We start from the raw sequence: 16,518 nt of genomic DNA, 5'->3' as shown, positions 1-16,518 counted from the left end.
ATTACAGAATATTGACTATAGTTCCCTGTGCTCTACAGTAGGTCCTTGTTGGTTGTCCATTTTATATATAGTAGTGTGTATGTGTTAATCCCAAACTCCTAATTTATCTCCCCTCCCCTGCACCTATTGGCTTTTGAACCAACAGATCCCAGCCTGCTATGAAGAAGTCAACATCATAGGGCTAATATATAGAGAACATCTTTGGCTCACTTATACAACACCTTTTAGTACTTTTAGTACTGTTGAAGGCTACTACTCAATGGCTGAAAACAAAAGCTAAGTTTATTGTTTGCTTAAGTAAGGGAGAGCTTCACTTGTAAGGTGTAGATGCTCTAAGAAAAGCAGAGAGTTTACCTTATATAGGGTTTTGGAAAGCACGGAATTTGGGGATTGGTGAGCTCCAGAAGCAGAAGTGCTTAAGAACTTACCATCTTTAGCTATAGCAACATGGTGACTGGAGTGTATCTGCTGTGGACTGGCTGACTTTCCCAGGCATGGGTTTACCACTGATTGGTTGGCTTTCAGAAGCATGACTACTAGCACCAAATGTCACTGACAAAAGAAATGGGTGTAAAACTGGCTCTAAGGGTTACTAGTTGCTATAGCCAAAGAACAAATCAGTTTTTTCTTAGGAGAATGGGAAATTTTGATTCTCAGCACCTAGCAGAGTGTTTTGCAAACAGGGAGCACTCGCAGAGTAAATGAGCAGCATATGTGTATCATTTAAAGATACACTGGCTTCTAGTCTCCCTAGTGTTGAAGCCCCTCCCTGGGGTTTATTTTATTTATTTAAAAAAATATTTATTTATTTGGATGCACCAGGTCTTAGTTGCAGCATGTGGGATCTAGTTCCCTGACCAGGGATTGAGCCTGCCCCCCCCTGCAATGGGAGTGTGGAGTCTTACCCACTGGACCACCAGGGAAGTCCCCCTCCCTAGGGTTTAAATGTGAAAGAATAATAGTGTCCACTGCATGGCCTCATCTTTTTAATTTCCAAACAAAGTACTTTCACATCCATCATCTCCCTTGATAACTCACTAACCTCTTAGGCTGGGAAGGAAAGGAATATTGCTATCACCATTTGTAAATGAGAGGTGAAGTGAAATGTCCAAGATCATAAAGTGTTGGATCTTTGGACTCTACATTTCTTGGCCTCTTTTAAAGCAAGTGTAAGGCCAATAGCGCAGAGATTTCCATTTGGTATGCAGAGATACTGGTGCTCTCACCCTCAGGTGGGGCAAGGCCTGGAGTGGTCAGAAGCCTGACCACTTGCTCTGGCTGCAAGGAGCCTGGTCCATTTTCCTCAGTATGCTGACAAACAGTTTCATTTTCTATGTGTGTCCTGATGTGAAAATGTGGGAAGCACTGCCCAGAAGTGCCATTTAGTGCAGCTGTGGACCTGTTCAGATTGCACATAACTCTCTATGAAATAATAACACCTTACATAAGATTGTTATGTGAGAGTTTACAAAGCAGTTTCATACATGTCAGTGTCTCATTCAATCCTCAAATTAAGCCTGTTATGTAGACAGGACAGAGATTAGTATGATTTAAACCTACATTAAAAAAAAATAAAAGAGGGACTTCCCTGGTGGCACAGTGGTTAAGAATCTGCCTGCCAATGCAGGGGACATGGGCTCAATCACTGGTCCAGGAAGATCCCACATGCCACAGAGCAACTAAGCCCATGCGCCACAGCTACTGAAGCCCACATGCCACAACTACTGAAGCCTGTGCGCTTAGAGCCCGTGCTCCGCTACAAGAGAAGCCACCACAATAAGAAGCCCGTGCACCACAATGAAGAATAGCCCCCGCTCGCCGCAACTGGAGAAAGCAGCAACGAAGACCCAATGCAGCCAAAAAAAAAAAAAAAAGAAGAAGCTTTTAAAATAAATAAATAAAAGACAGTTTGGAAATTAGAATAGAAGAAAAATTTAGTTTGGTCGTCTCAAACAATCACTTTTACAATTTTGGTAATATTTTAAAAAACAGGAATATCATTTTCTAACATAATTAGAATAATACTATGCATATAACTTATTATCTGGCTACAGTGTAAGCATTTTTTCCATATTATAGTAGCACTTTATTACTATCATTTTTAATGGTTGCAAAATATTCTATCAAGTGAATGTACAATAATTTATTTAACAGTTCCTCTATTGTTGCTTCCATATTTCTGTTATTATAAATTCTTTCACAATGACTAATCATGGGAAAAATACCCCTCTACCACCATATTTCAGATTACTTCTAGAGCTGTAGAAATTTATTTAATTTTAGTTGTTCGATTTTAAAAATTAAAGATTTTTATACATAGAGACAAATTGTTTTCCAAAAGGCTAACACTCTCACCGCGAATGTATAAGAGTAAATTTAACCACAATTTTGCAGGTACTGTCATCCCTATATTCCAGATGAAGACATTGACGCCTAAGGTCACACAGCTAGGAAGTTTCCCAGCTGGCAATTTACGTGTTTAACAAACATATATAGTAGATACTAGGTGCCAGGCCCTCTTCCAAACACTCTAAAAATATTAACTCATTTCATACTCAGAGAAACCTTATATAGTAGGTACTACTATCATATCATTTTTTCAGGTAAAGAAACTAAGGCACAGAGAAGCTAAGTAACTTGCCCAAGGCCACACAGCTAGTAAGTGGCTGAGGAGAGATTTAAACCCAGGAAGTCTGGCTCCATAAATATATAGAGAGAACTGCTAACAAAATTGTGAGTAGTGTAAGAGACCAGGGATAAGAATTCTTGTCATGGCTAACTCACAGGATGTTTGAGAGGAAGAAACAGAAAATGGAAATGAAAGAATTTTGAAAATTGGGAAAGGTTGTACACATAGGGAATATTATTACTACTTTAATTTTGGAATATAATTTATAATCAGTAACTCTATGTTTCCCTTTAGGTCTTGCTTCTCTTGCTCCTTCCTCTCCTCCTCCTTTCTCCAATTATTATCAAGTGCTAACTGTGTATCCAAGAGCCTTATATTCCCTCCTCCTTTCTTCCTGCAATGCTTTGGTGGAGTCTGTCCTCTCTAGCAGTGCTGCTCTCCTCATAAGAGCGGAAAAATTTGTGTCCTTCATAAATGAAGGAAGAATAAAGAAATTCCCATATAAACAAAACCAAAAGACTTTGTTGCTAGAAAACCTGCTTTACAAGAAATATTAAAGGAAATTCTTCAGGTCGAAAGGAAGTGACACCAAAAGTTAACTCAAATACATGCAAAGAAACAAAGTATGTAAGCATAAAAAATACATATTCTTTTTTCTCTTAACTGATTTAAAAGATAATTGCATAAAATACTAATTATAAAATAGTATTGTTTGAATTATAACATATAAAGATGCAACATATATAACAATAATAGCACAAAGCAGGGGAGAGGGAACAGATCTATTTTGAGGCAGGGGAATGACACCAGAGTATAACTCAATTCTGTAGGAAGAAATGAAGAGTGCCAGAAATGGTAAATATGAAGGTTAATATAAAAGGCTCTGTATTTTTCTTCTTTATTCTCTTAAATTCTTAAAAAACCAAAAATTTATACAACAATAATTATTACACTATATTTTTTTGTGTTCATAGCATGTATAGATGTACAATATATAACAGTAATGGCACAAAAGTGGAGAAGAAGGGAGCTATATTGGAGCAAAGTTTATATATTTTACTAGAATTAACTTAGTAAAGATCTGTAAGTAGATTTTGCTATGTTAAGATGTATGTTGTAAATCCTAGAACAACCACTAATAAAATAACTCAAAAATATAGTTAAAAATCAAATCATTAAAGGAAATCAAAATGGTATATTAGAAAATATTCACTTATCTTGAGGACATGGGGAGGGGGAAGGGTAAGCTGGGATGAAGTGAGACAGTGGCATGAACTTATATATACTACCAAATGTAAACTAGATAGGTAGTGGGAAGCAGCTGCATAGCACAGGCAGATCAGCTCAGTGCTTTGTGACCACCTAGAGGGGTGGAATAGGGAGGGTGGGAGGGAGACGCAAGAGGGAGGAGATATGGGGATATATGTATATGTATAGCTGATTCACTTTGTTATAAAGCAGGAACTAACACACCATTGTAAAGCAATTATACTCCAATAAAGATGTTTAAAAAAAAGTACAAAAAGTCTAAATAAAATTCTAACAAATCAATATCAGTTTTCTGATAAAAAAAAGAAAATATTCACTTAAGACAGAGGACAATAAGGGAGTAACAGAAGAACAAAAGAGATATGATATATAGAAAATAAATAGCAAAATGACAGACATGAATCCTACCCTGTAAGTGATTACAGTAAATGTAAATGGATTAAACACTTCAACAAAAAGGCAGAGATTGTTAAATTGGATTAAGAATAAACAAGATCCAACCATATGCTGTCTTCAAGAGGTACACTTTAGATTCAATTATACAAATAAGTTCAAAGTAAAATAATGGGAAAATTAATACTACTCAAACAGCAATCATCACAGAGCTGGGATGGCTTTACTAATATTAGACAAATAGAGTTTAAAATAAAAAAATTTACTAGAGATGGAGGGGCATGTTACAATGATAATAGGGTCAATCCATCAGGAAGACAAACAATTATAAACATATATGTACCTAACAATAGAGTTCCAAAATACATCTAGCAAAAACTGACAGGATTAAAGTGAGAAATAGACAATTTGATGGTAATTTTTGGAGACTTCAATACTCTACTTTTAATAATGAATAGAAGAACTAGGCAGAAAATCAGCAAGGTTACATAAGGCTTGAACAACACTATCAACCAACTTGGCCTAAGTGACATCTATAGAATAATTCATGCAACAACAGCAGAATAATCTTTCCATGGTTAATATGGGCACCTCAGTCTAGTGCTTTGCAACTCACTAAGGTCAAGCCTGTTTTATACAGCTTTCTTTCCAACATTTATGGCTATTTAATAGGCACCTTCTTCCCATTTGTTAGTAACATGAAATAAATTTTTGTTTTGTTTGGTTATTTAATATCTTAAAGACAGGTTATATTCCAGGAATGAATACTCATTACAGCTACAAGGAAGTGACCATGACTGACAGACTATTCTCCTATGCTTCCAGGTATAGACTTGAAAAGTAGGGAAGGCTTCTTCAAATCTAGTGGAAGCCAGTTAATTACAGCTGATACCTTAATGTAGCGTTAGGCAGTGGTATGGGATTCCCCTTTTGGTTTTGATTTTAAAAAGTATTAATAACAATTTCAGAGTAATACAAAAGTAAAGGGAACAGTACCAGACCCTCAGGTACACATTACCTGCCTCCAACAATAATCACCTCATGGTCACTCTTGTTTTATCTATACCACCCTACCTACTCTTTCCAATCTTAATACCAAATTATTTTCAAGCAAAATTCAAGGTATAATATTATGGAAAATCCTTTTGTAAGTTCACCTAGTCAGGGGATGAAGGTGACAGAGGTAGGTGTTGTGAACATACTGGGTTATAAGTTAGGAATTCCAGATCTGGACCCGGATTATTAAGAGATGCTGGGAAAAATCTTTTCCTTTCTCATCTTGGCCTTAGCATCTTCATTGAAATGAGGAGAATTGGTCTCTAAATTAGTGGTTCTCCATCCTGACTGCACTGATCATTGGAATCGCCTGGTGAGCTATGAAAATTATGGAACCTCTTGGGAGTAAGGTCTGGCTTTAGTATTTAAAAGAAAAAACCCTCAGGTGATTCTAATGTGAAGCCAGGGCTAAGAAACAATGACTTAGAATAGTCTCTGTGATAGCTAATTTTATGTGCCAACTTGGCTAGACTGTATTACCTAATTATTTAATCAAACACTAAAGTAGATGTTGCTGTGAAGCATTTGGTAGGTGTGGTTAACATGTGTAATCAATTGGCTTTAAGTAAAATAGACTATGCTTGATAATGTGTGTGGGAGCCTTCTAATTAGTTGAAGGCTTTAAGAGCAAACGCCAAAGTTTCCTGGAGAAGAAGAAATTCAGCCTCGAGACTGCAGCATCACCTCCTGCCTGAGTTTCCAGTCTGGAAACTACAGATATTGTAGTTTCCAGACTGGCCTACAGATATTGGACTTGACAGCCCTTAGAATTATGTGAGTCAATTGCTTTAAGTAAATATCTTTTACATATAATATTGTATATATCAGTTCAGTTTCTCTGAAGAACCCTGGCTGTCTTCCTCTGCATTTCCAAGGTTTTCTAGTTTCCATTATGTATCCCTGCTCCTGCCAAAACCAGTCTTGCCTTTCTGAAATCTGTCTTTGTCAGTTTAAAGATTTATTGAGAGGTTACTGTTTATTGAAGAGTTATTGAAGAGTTACGATGTGCTCAGCAGCATGCTTAGTCTTTCCCCTTACCAGCCTTGGTTGTTGTATTACCTGAGCTGTCTCTGTCAATGTTTGTGTGAGAGTACTTACAAAATAGTAGATAACATACATTTTATTCCTTTTATCCCATACTTGTATTAGATTTGTATTAGTGTCTTGGGTCACAGAGCATTAATAACTAAGATATCATTTTTTGCCCAAATTGTTATTGTTTTTATTGCCCATCGCCTGCTTTCTTTTGCTCCAGATGTATTTTTCTTAGCCCTGGGAGACAGGATTATTTATAGTACATAGTGCTCAATAAAAAGCACTTATGTGTAAGGATAGCATGGAGTAAAACTTGATTGCTGTAAATTCAAATTGCACCTTTTCTCTGAAATCTCAAGGGCTCACCTAGGGACTATCAAAATTGAGAGTGAACCCAGGAGGTGAGCATAAGTGGGAAGAGGTCTAGATCTACACCCTTGCTTCTCAGTCAGTATGTAGCCTTTGGATCAGCAGGCATGGTGCTTGTTAAAAATGCTGAATCTTGGGCACCATCCCAGACCTGCTGAATCAAAATCTGCATTTTAACAAGATTCTTAGGTGACTGATATGCACATTAAATTTGAGAAGTGCTGTTCTACTCTGCATCTTTCACCTTATTTTAGCTGTCCCATTTGTGGTCAGCCATTCACTTTGTGACATGACTTTTGGGGTTAGGTCTCTAACTACAGCCTGGGTTGGGAACTTGGGAAGGACTGGATCAGGGCTCAATCTAGGGCCATAAAATAGAACAACAAGAATAACAAAACTGGCCTTGGAATCATAGGTACTGGCTTCCTGAAAACCATTTTATTTTTCTCTAATTCATCCCAACTGCTATTTTTGTGTTTGTTTTTTTCTGTAAAACAATGATTTTAAGTAGTACCATCCCATGCCCCTTTCTTTTTAGGTTGTTTTTGCTCTTTTCTCATTTGCCATGTCCCCTCACCCTTGGCCTAAGTATGGTCCTGCGACACACTCAGGCCCACTATTGTCAGAGCAGATACTTTTGGATGTGGCCAGTGACTGAACCACTGGAGTTCCCCAACTGATGCAAAGCAAAATGCCCCCAGTTAGGCCAGTCCTTTCTACAGCATCCCCACTCCCTGCTCTTCCTCCCCCACAGAAAGCTATGTTCCCCTGCTTCTGGAATGTAGCCTAGTTTATCAAATGAAGCTTGACATTTGGGGACATTCTGGGAAATCATTTTAGACAAAAATCCAAGCACAATTCATCCTCACTCCTAATTGTGCCAGTCAGCCTCAGGGAAGACCAGGTCCTTCATGAAAACTGACATCACACCCTCCACTGGGCCTGATAAGTTGAATTTAGAGCATCTTACCTACTTGGATGGGTGTTTGAGTTAGCATTGTATGGACATCTTTCTGGAGCATATTTTTACTCCCTATTAAGTAATTTAAAACATTAAAAAATATAAGTGGCTGTGTTGTGGAATGTAGTATAATATTTATATGAATTTTTAAGGTAGAACACAAGACTTCAAAGAAAATTCTGCTTGTGAAGGGTACTTCAAGCTAAGCCCCTATATTCCTTCAGGAATAGGTATCTACTCTACTCTACCATTAGGGATAGTTAAATGGGCAAGTTTAAGAAGCACTGGGTGTGCCAAGAATTATGCTAGGTGATGAGGATACAGAGATGACTAAAACCTAGCCACTGATTTCCAGGATCTTAGAAAGGAGGATATGAAACATTCCGAAGTAGACATTGAGCTCCTGGAGGGCAGGGACTATCCTCTAATTGTTGTTGAATCAATAAAACAGTTTTCTCCTTGTATAATGATCACTTTATTTAACAAGTATTGTCTTAGTTCCTCACCTTTTGGGCCAGGCCGTGTACTGGGAGCTGGGGATTACAGTGATTAATCAGACACACGCCTGGCCCTTGGGTAGAACTTCTGGTGGGTGAGACAATCAATGAAGCAGAGACTCACAGGAGGTCACCGTATCCCTGCTAAGAAGCACAAGAAGCAAAGGTTTCTGGAAGGAATGTATTCCACAAGTCATCTTCCCTTGCACATGGAGAGAGTTGTCTACAGGGTGAACCCAACACACAGAAGAGAGTTGAGAAGATAGAGTACACGAGCTCTTCAATCCACCTGTGCCTGAAGCAGGTTACCTTTTGAACTTCCCAGTTTATAAGTCCCTTTTTTTAATCATTTTTAAATTATTTATTTATTAAAATTTTTTTTAATTTTATATTGGAGTATAGGTGATTAACAATGTTGTGATAGTTTCAGGTGTATAGCAAAGTGGCTCAGTTATACATACACATGTATCTATTCTTTTTCAAATTCTTTTCCCATTTAGCTTGCTACGTAATATTGAACAGAGTTCCCTGTGCTATACAGTAGGTGCTTGTTGGTTGTTTAAGCAGTTTGAATGGGATTTCTCTCACATGCTTCTGAAAGAATCCTGACTTAGACAGTGTTATAGTATATATAAAATGCATATACCATGAATAGTACTGAATAAATGATCATACATGTCATGGAGGAAATAGTTTGAAAAAATATAAATGTGTTTTTCTTATTTGCATTTTGGGGTACGTGATATTTTTCTCAGCCCAAGACATCCATCGACTGCTTAGGAAAAAAGATTGAGGATAAAATATGAAAGAAAACATTAACCTTCAGCTTTTGACATTCAAAATAGAATTCTGTGCCAGGGAATATGGCTTGAAAGATAGACATTGTTGGGAGAGGATTTTTCTAAGTTCCCTAAATCTCCTCCTTTAGTATATAAACAGCCAGGCTTGAACAGACAGAAAGTGTAAGGGAGAACGTTCTTCTCCTCTAGGTCTGCACTGTGAGAAAGCCAGAGAAGGTATATGCATATCCTAATTTCTCTCTTCACTGTGCAATGGGTCTTGAGCCAATAAGGCGCACCTCAGCATACTTACGTGGGTAGAAAATGTAGTAAGACAGAGAGAAGATCTACTTCCTTGGTTCTTTCTGGTATAGACACTGAGTTTAGAGTTACTATACCTGCAATTGGGCTCTTTGTAGTGTAGCAGAGGGGAAGCGTGTAGTATACAGCCTGGGCCAGAGAGCTAGATGAAGGGTGTGGAAGATATTCAGAAGTGTCTACAGCCCAGCCAGAGCTACAGGGAGCATTATTCATATAGGCATCAGGGGCTCTTGCTTACAGAACATAGTCGATGTTATGATTTGGTCTACAACTCAGCTCGACTCTCCAGTGAACTGATAGAAGATGTTGGAAGAAGCAAAGAGTAAAACCATTGGCACTGTCAGCTTGGCACAAAGTAGAGATTTTATTTTTAAAGGGACTTAAGAGTGTACATAATTAAGGGCAAGAGTAATGTAAATTTTTTTTTAAAATATTTTCATTTTATTGGAGTATAGTTGATTTACAATGTTGTGTTAGTTTCAGGTGTACAGCAAAGTGACTCAGTTATACATATACATATATTCATTCTTATTTTAGATTCTCATATAGGTTATCACAGAATATTGGGTAGAGTTCCCTGCGCTATACAGTAGGTCCCTGCTGGTCATCTCTCTTATATATAGTAGTGTGTGTGTGTTCATCCCAAGCTCCTGATTTATCCCTCCCCCCAGTGTTTCCCCTTTGGTACCCATAAGTTTGTTTTTGATATCTATAAGTCTGCTTCTGTTTTGTAAATAAGTTCATTTGTATCTTTGTTATAAATTTATTTATTTATTTATTTATTTATTTATGGCTGCGTTGGGTCTTCGTTGCTGCATGCGGGCTTTCTCTAGTTGCAGCGAGCAGGGGCTACTCTTCGTTTCGGTGCACAGGCTTCTCATTGCGGTGGCTTCTCTTTGTTGCAGAGCATGGGCTCTAGGTGTGTGGGCTTCAGTAGTTGTGCCTTGCGGGCTCTAGAGCGCAGGCTCAGTAGTTGTGGCTCATGGGCTTAGTTGCTCTACAACATGTGGGATCTTCCCGGACCAGGGCTCGAACCCATGTCCCCTGCATTTGCAGGTGGATTCTTAACCATTGCGCCACCAGGGAAGTCCCCATTTGTATCTTTTTAAAAATTTAGATTCCACATATGAGTGATATCATATGATATTTGTCTTTCTCTGTCTGATTTTGTATGATAATCTCTAGGTCCATCCATGTTGCTGCAAATGGCATTATTTCATTCTTTTTTATGGCTGAGTAATATCCCATTGTATATATGTACCACAACTTCTTTATTCAATCCTCTGTTGATGGACATTTAGGTTGCTTCCATGTCTTGGCTATTGTAGTGCTGCAGTGAACATTGGGGTGCATGTATCTTTTTGAATTACGGTTTTCTCCAGATATATGCTCAGGAGTGGGATTGCTGGATCATATGGTAGCTCTATTTTTTAGTTTTTTAAGGAACCTCTATACTGTTCTCCATAGTGGCTGTACCAATTTACATTCCCATCAACAGTGTAGGAGGGTTCCCTTTTCTCCAACCCTGTCCAGCATTTATTGTTTGTAGACTTTTTGATGATGGCCATTCTGACCTGTGTGAGGTGATACCTCAGTGTAGCTTTGATTTGCATTTCTCTGATAATTAGTGATGTTGAGCATCTTTTCTTGTGCTTTTTGGCCATCTGTATGTCTTCTTTGGAGAACTGTCTATTTAGATTTTCTGCCCATTTTTTGATTGAAAAATAACATAAGTTGATGTAACATGTCAAGTTGTCCACAGGTATTTCTTCTACAACTTTCTTGGGTATCCTTTGTTCACAGGGTCTGTAATGTGGACTTAATCGGAAGCTTAGATGGTTTTAGAAGTCCTTTTCCTCCAACAGCCTATGGTCCTGTGATATGAAGTTTCTAAGGAAAAAAAACTAAAGGTTTTATTTGCAGGATCTGGACTTTCTGCTCAGAGATAGATTGTTCTTATTCTAATTGGTTCAAAGCACCAGAGGCTTTGCAGCTGGAGGGTTGAGGGTCCTGGTGTCTAGTAGAAGCATGCTGCTTTAAGGTCCTAACTCCCAGACCCTGTGAGTGTAATAAGCCCTATGGGGGAAGGTCACACTGCAAATGGAATCTCCTATTCAGAAGATTCATCCTACCCTATTTGGTTCCCATTCCATTTTTAAATAGCTTCAATTGTTTGAAAGTTCTTTCTTTTACTGGGTTGACTTCTGTTTTCTTTTTCAACAATGTCAATAGCCCCATTTTGTTCTCTGGAGTCACCCAGACCAAGTGATTTATTAAAAATAATAACCCTGCAAAGATCTGAAGAAACAACTAATGGTTTCCCACTAAGTCGTCTCCTGGCTAAATATCTTTAGGTTCCTCAACTAGTCCTCAAAGGCTAAGAATCCCAGTCTCCTAATCATATTGGTTGATACTTTCTGGACACATTATAATTTTCAAAGTTTCTTGTTACATATGGTGCCCACAACTGAATACTTCAGGTGTGGACTGCCAGGTGCAATGAGATTATCATCTCCCTTGATCTCAATACTAGTCTCCAGTTCAAATAATTCATGAAGCCAGAACAAGTCAATTCATCTTAAGCCAGTAATGTATGGCAATGATTTTTCAGTCAACCTTAGGCCATTGGAAGCCTAGAGGTGGGAGATGATGTTGGGGGCTGAGGGACACACTTAACTGCATTCCATGTTTGGCTTTTATATGCCAGTATACTCCTGATTTTGGAAAGAGCTATATTTTCTAACTCTGTGGCATGAGTTGCATACAAAATCAGAAACTCAAGTAGATTTTTCATTTATTCAATACTCGCTCCTGACTTTCTGGGTCAGGTTTAATGAAACCCAACCAGAAAGTATATTCCAGTTTGATTAACTTTCTTGCCCTGGGATTATTATTCCCCACAAATACAAGAAGGTCTATCTATACTTTGGGTTCCATTTTAGTAGCAGATAGTTTTTATATTCCCCCCTCACCCTTTCTTGCAGCTCTGTTGCTATGCAAACTGAAAAGGGCCAAAGGTTCTTAGAAAAAGCAAGCAGTAGTATTTATGACCCTTGTGATCTGGAGTCAGTGGTGAAGTACAGACAGATTAGTAAACAAAGAACTGTGAATCCTTAGATGGCTTCACTAAGTAGTCAATGTGAGTTGATTACTGTCCTTAAACTCCCAGTTCTGGGTTAGTATGCTTGCATGTGACCTATTTAGTCAGCACTATTTTATGACTCCACCATTTTTTTTTTTCTCTTCGTCTAAAATGATCTAGTCAGAGACCCTCTGCAAATGCCAGGCATTAAGTATATCACAATGATAATTCTTTTGACTGAAGCTGGACTTGATTCGGTGGAAAATGACTTCAGTGTATTGGATTTACGGTTCATTTAACGAGTGCTGTAGATGTCAATACATTAGTGTAAACCTGGTGCAGGTGGTAATTTTATTTCTAATGAGGTGTTCAACCAGCATCCTACTATGAAGAATAGGCCAGTGTTCAGTGGGCACAGAATATACCTGTCTAATCAGACCTAGGACACGTGCTAGCTGTACATCACAATGGTGTTAGGACCACTTGGCTTCTCTGGGACTCAGTTTCCATGTCTGCAAAACAAGCATGTTGGACAAAGACCTTTGCAGCTCGGGACCTCTTAGGATTTGATTAGCAATTTTAGGATATTCCTCATCTTTAGGACATGTGCTCTGTACTGGACATGGGTTTACATGAGCCACCTGGGCTGTGATCTGCACCTCTTACCAAATCCATGGCACCGCAATCCTTCACCTAACTACTGAGTCTCTTGTGTATCTGAATGTCTTACAAGTGAGGTGCTGCCTGCCCATCGTTCTGGACTATTTTTTTCAAGGATGTTTGTAGAGGGAGAACCCTTGCAATAGAGAGGTAGTGTCTCCCTCTGGAGCAAAGGGCAGGCATGCTTATTGCCCATTACCCATTATAAAAAGATTGTATAAGCTCGAGTTCCCTAAACTCAGGGTTCTTCTCCTGTAATGCAACCTACTTCATAGGCAGGTGTCATTTGGCCCTCTTCACATTGCCCTGTGGGAATTGGGACTTTGGAAACAATGCAAAAATGCTTCTATGCCTGCTACTGCTATTGCTATAGCAATAAACTCTCCATCTCTAATCCAGGAGTCTCATACTTTCTACCAGTATCCATGAAGGTGTGGCAGGCGAATTTGCTAGCTTGTAATTAGAGTAAAATCTCAGACCCTTCACAGTTCTTGACAACAGCCTAGCCCACATTCATGTTCCTCTTTACTTAATGCCATAGCACCTAGTCTCTGAACAATCCAACTGAAAACACATTGTGTCTTTTAGCTAATTGTTTTTTATGTTAATCTTATCTCCCAACTAGATGGTAAGCACTTGAGTCCAGGCACTCTGCCAATACTTTTTCTGTCTACTCTGTAGCAGCTGGCATGGGGATGGGTTCATAGTAGGGGCTCAATGTGTTTTTTTGATTGACTTTGGCCATATGCATGCCAGCTGAGCTAAAATACTCCATGCTTTTTACCATTGAACTTCTTGGCTTGGGTGTCTTATTATGGATGAAAACTATAGACTGATTCCTCTAAAACTAGAAAAGTTCTAATGAGAAAGGGAAAAGCTGTTTGTTTTGCAGGCACGTCAGATGCAAGGCGTAGGCATTTCTTAATCAACTAGAGATCATTTGACTAAGGGGCCAATTTCAAAGCTATTCTGAGTCCCACATTTCTAAATATATCAGGGAAAGTTTGTTGTGCTGGGCTGCTAATAATTATCGTGTTCTGGCTACTTAAGAACTAGAATATAGTCTCTGTGTTTTTGTAGAATTCAAGAGCCTCGGGAGGATATCTATGCCAGCCCACTGCCTTCAACATCAGTGGGAGCTCATTTGACATTTGATGCAAATCCCGGAGGAGGATTTGACTTCCAGTGAGTGCAGTCCCCAAAGCCATACACTTGCTGCTTGTGTTATTTTAAGTATCTTATTATTAATGACCCATTATACCAGAAAGAAAAATGCTGTATATGCATTTTCATTTGGCTTACCATTGTTTCCAAAAGTCTGGATTATTCAATTAGTCTAACTGCAGTTTTCTCTAAGGGAATATGGAGATATAACAGGCTTTGTGCATTTAGAACTAAAACATTAGGACTTGGGGCTCTTTTTGTGGCTATAGCCTGGAGGATGTACTCTCTACTCCCATAATAAATTTTGCATTCTCTCTCTCTCTCTCTCTTTTGCAGTTATCAGGACTGCAACACTCTCAATTGTCTTCCTGAGTACAACTGATACTACTTTATAGATGTGACATGGTTATCTTTTTCTAACTTTAACTTTGCGTATCTGGCATTTTCTAACTTTAGTTCTGTAAGTTCAGGCTGTTCCTTCTCACCTAGAAATAGTTCCTGCTATTTGAATTGGGGTATGCCGTCACCAAGTGGTTGCTACTTCCTTGATTAGCATGATCTCAAAATTCAAAATAGGGGCTGCATTGTTTTTGTTGGTGGTGTTAGTGGTGTATGTGTTAAGATTGGGGTAGTGTGATGCCTGCAAATAGGTGAAGGTATCAAGTATCAGAGATAGTTTGCGGTAAATCTTCATGAAGCAACAGGAAGATACTGAAGTACAAAAAATGGGTCATTATTTGAGGAGGGGAGAGGAAAGGCAGTTTGAGGTTCAAGGAATGAGAGCAGGGACAGAGGAGTTGTGGAGTGAAGGGTACAGGGAAAAAATAGGACAAAAACGAAAATGACCCAGAGTTAAGTGAACTTGATCACTGTTTCTGCACTTTTCTGTGGCTCCTGTACTTGCTGGGGAGTCTGACTAGCAAGATAGATACAGTGTCTTGAGCAGGATTGTGTCTTGTACATCTTTGTGTTCCCCCACAGTGCCTAGCACAGTGCTGGGCACATAATTGGTCCTTAATAAAGATCTGTTGAATGAATGACCCAAACCTGCTGGAGTTGAGATGATACGTAATGAAGGAGGTGGCTGCTGGCTTGAGGCATAGGAGCAGCTCCCAGTGAGCAAGTCTTGACAATGTTCTGCCTCTATCATTAAGCTGAGGGCCCCACACAACCTTAGATGGCTCCTATGATCAGTCTTCCAAAGTATAACCTTTTCTAACTCTTCTGAGTTAGGTAGCTACATACCTTCTTTTTCTTTTTTAAAATCTCAGATCCAAGGCCCTTGAAGTCCTTCATACCTCTGAACCAGTCTGGGTGGTTGGAAAAATATGACATATGACATATAGAAGCTTTTGATTTAATTTAATTTTTATTTTTTATACTTTTCAAAATAAATTTATTTTATTTTATTTATTTTTGGCTGCGTTGGGTCTTCATTGCTGCATGCAGGCTTTCTCTAGTTGCGGTGAACGGGGGCTACTCTTCCTGCAGTGCACAAGCTTCTCATTGCAGTGGCTTCTCTCGTTGCAGAGCACGGGCTCTAGGCGTGTGGCCTTCAGTAGTCGTGGCGCACGGGCTTAGCTGCTCCGCAGCATGTGGGATCTTCCCAGACCAGGGGTCGAACCTGTGTCCCCTGCATTGGCCAGCGGATTCTTAACCACTGTGCCACCAGAGAAGTCCCTTTTATACTCTTTTAAGGGTTACTTTCCATTTACGGTTATTACCAGATGTAGGCTATATTCCCCGTGTTGTACAATACATCCTTGAGCCTATTTTACACCCAATAGTTTGTGCCTCCCACTCCCCCACTCTGAGACATATGGAAGCATTTTTTTAAATAAATATTTTTTTAATTTTATTTATTTATTTATTTGGTTGTGCCGGGTCTTAGTTGCAGCACATAGGCTCTTAGTTGCGTCATGTGAACTCTTAGTTGTGGCATGCATGTGGGATCTAGTTCCTAGACCAGGGATCAAACCTGGGACCCCTGCATTGGGAGCAGAGAGTCTTAACCACTGCACCACCAGGGAAGTCCCTATATGGAAGCTTTAGCTTGGAGGACGTGAGACCTAGAGCTTCTTCCATTCATAAGGTGTGTAGGGAGTGGCTGGATAGGCTTTTAAAAATGTATATGAAGAGAAAACTGAGGATCATTCCAAGTAGGATGTTTGTTGGAATTAAGAGCCTGTTCAGATACAGTTCTTCTCCAGAAGGGGGTTTATCCCTGCACGATAATACATGTACCGTGTTATCTTTGGCCCTGGCCAGCATCGGATCACATAATTGGTTTTTAAAGCTTCAGA

At 39.0% G+C, this 16,518-nt stretch overlaps 1 protein-coding gene across 1 annotated transcript in view; it reads left to right on the top strand.

The window, feature by feature from the left end:
- The window catches only part of SMARCA1 (SNF2 related chromatin remodeling ATPase 1), a gene marked incomplete at both ends in the record, with an annotated part of 147,078 nt that extends 132,872 nt beyond the window's left edge, over nt 1–14,206 (top strand). The window contains one exon of the mRNA XM_079726923.1: nt 14,132–14,206. Coding sequence (XP_079583049.1) covers nt 14,132–14,206 — 75 coding nt within the window. The remainder of the gene's footprint in view (nt 1–14,131) is intronic.
- Between the last annotated feature and the right edge of the window lie 2,312 nt (nt 14,207–16,518).

This window comes from Hyperoodon ampullatus, assembly GCF_949752795.1.
Source record: "Hyperoodon ampullatus genome assembly, chromosome: X".
Lineage (NCBI taxonomy): Eukaryota > Metazoa > Chordata > Mammalia > Artiodactyla > Ziphiidae > Hyperoodon > Hyperoodon ampullatus.
The sequence above is the reverse complement of the archived record's forward strand: the minus strand, read 5'-3'. Positions and strand labels throughout refer to the sequence as shown.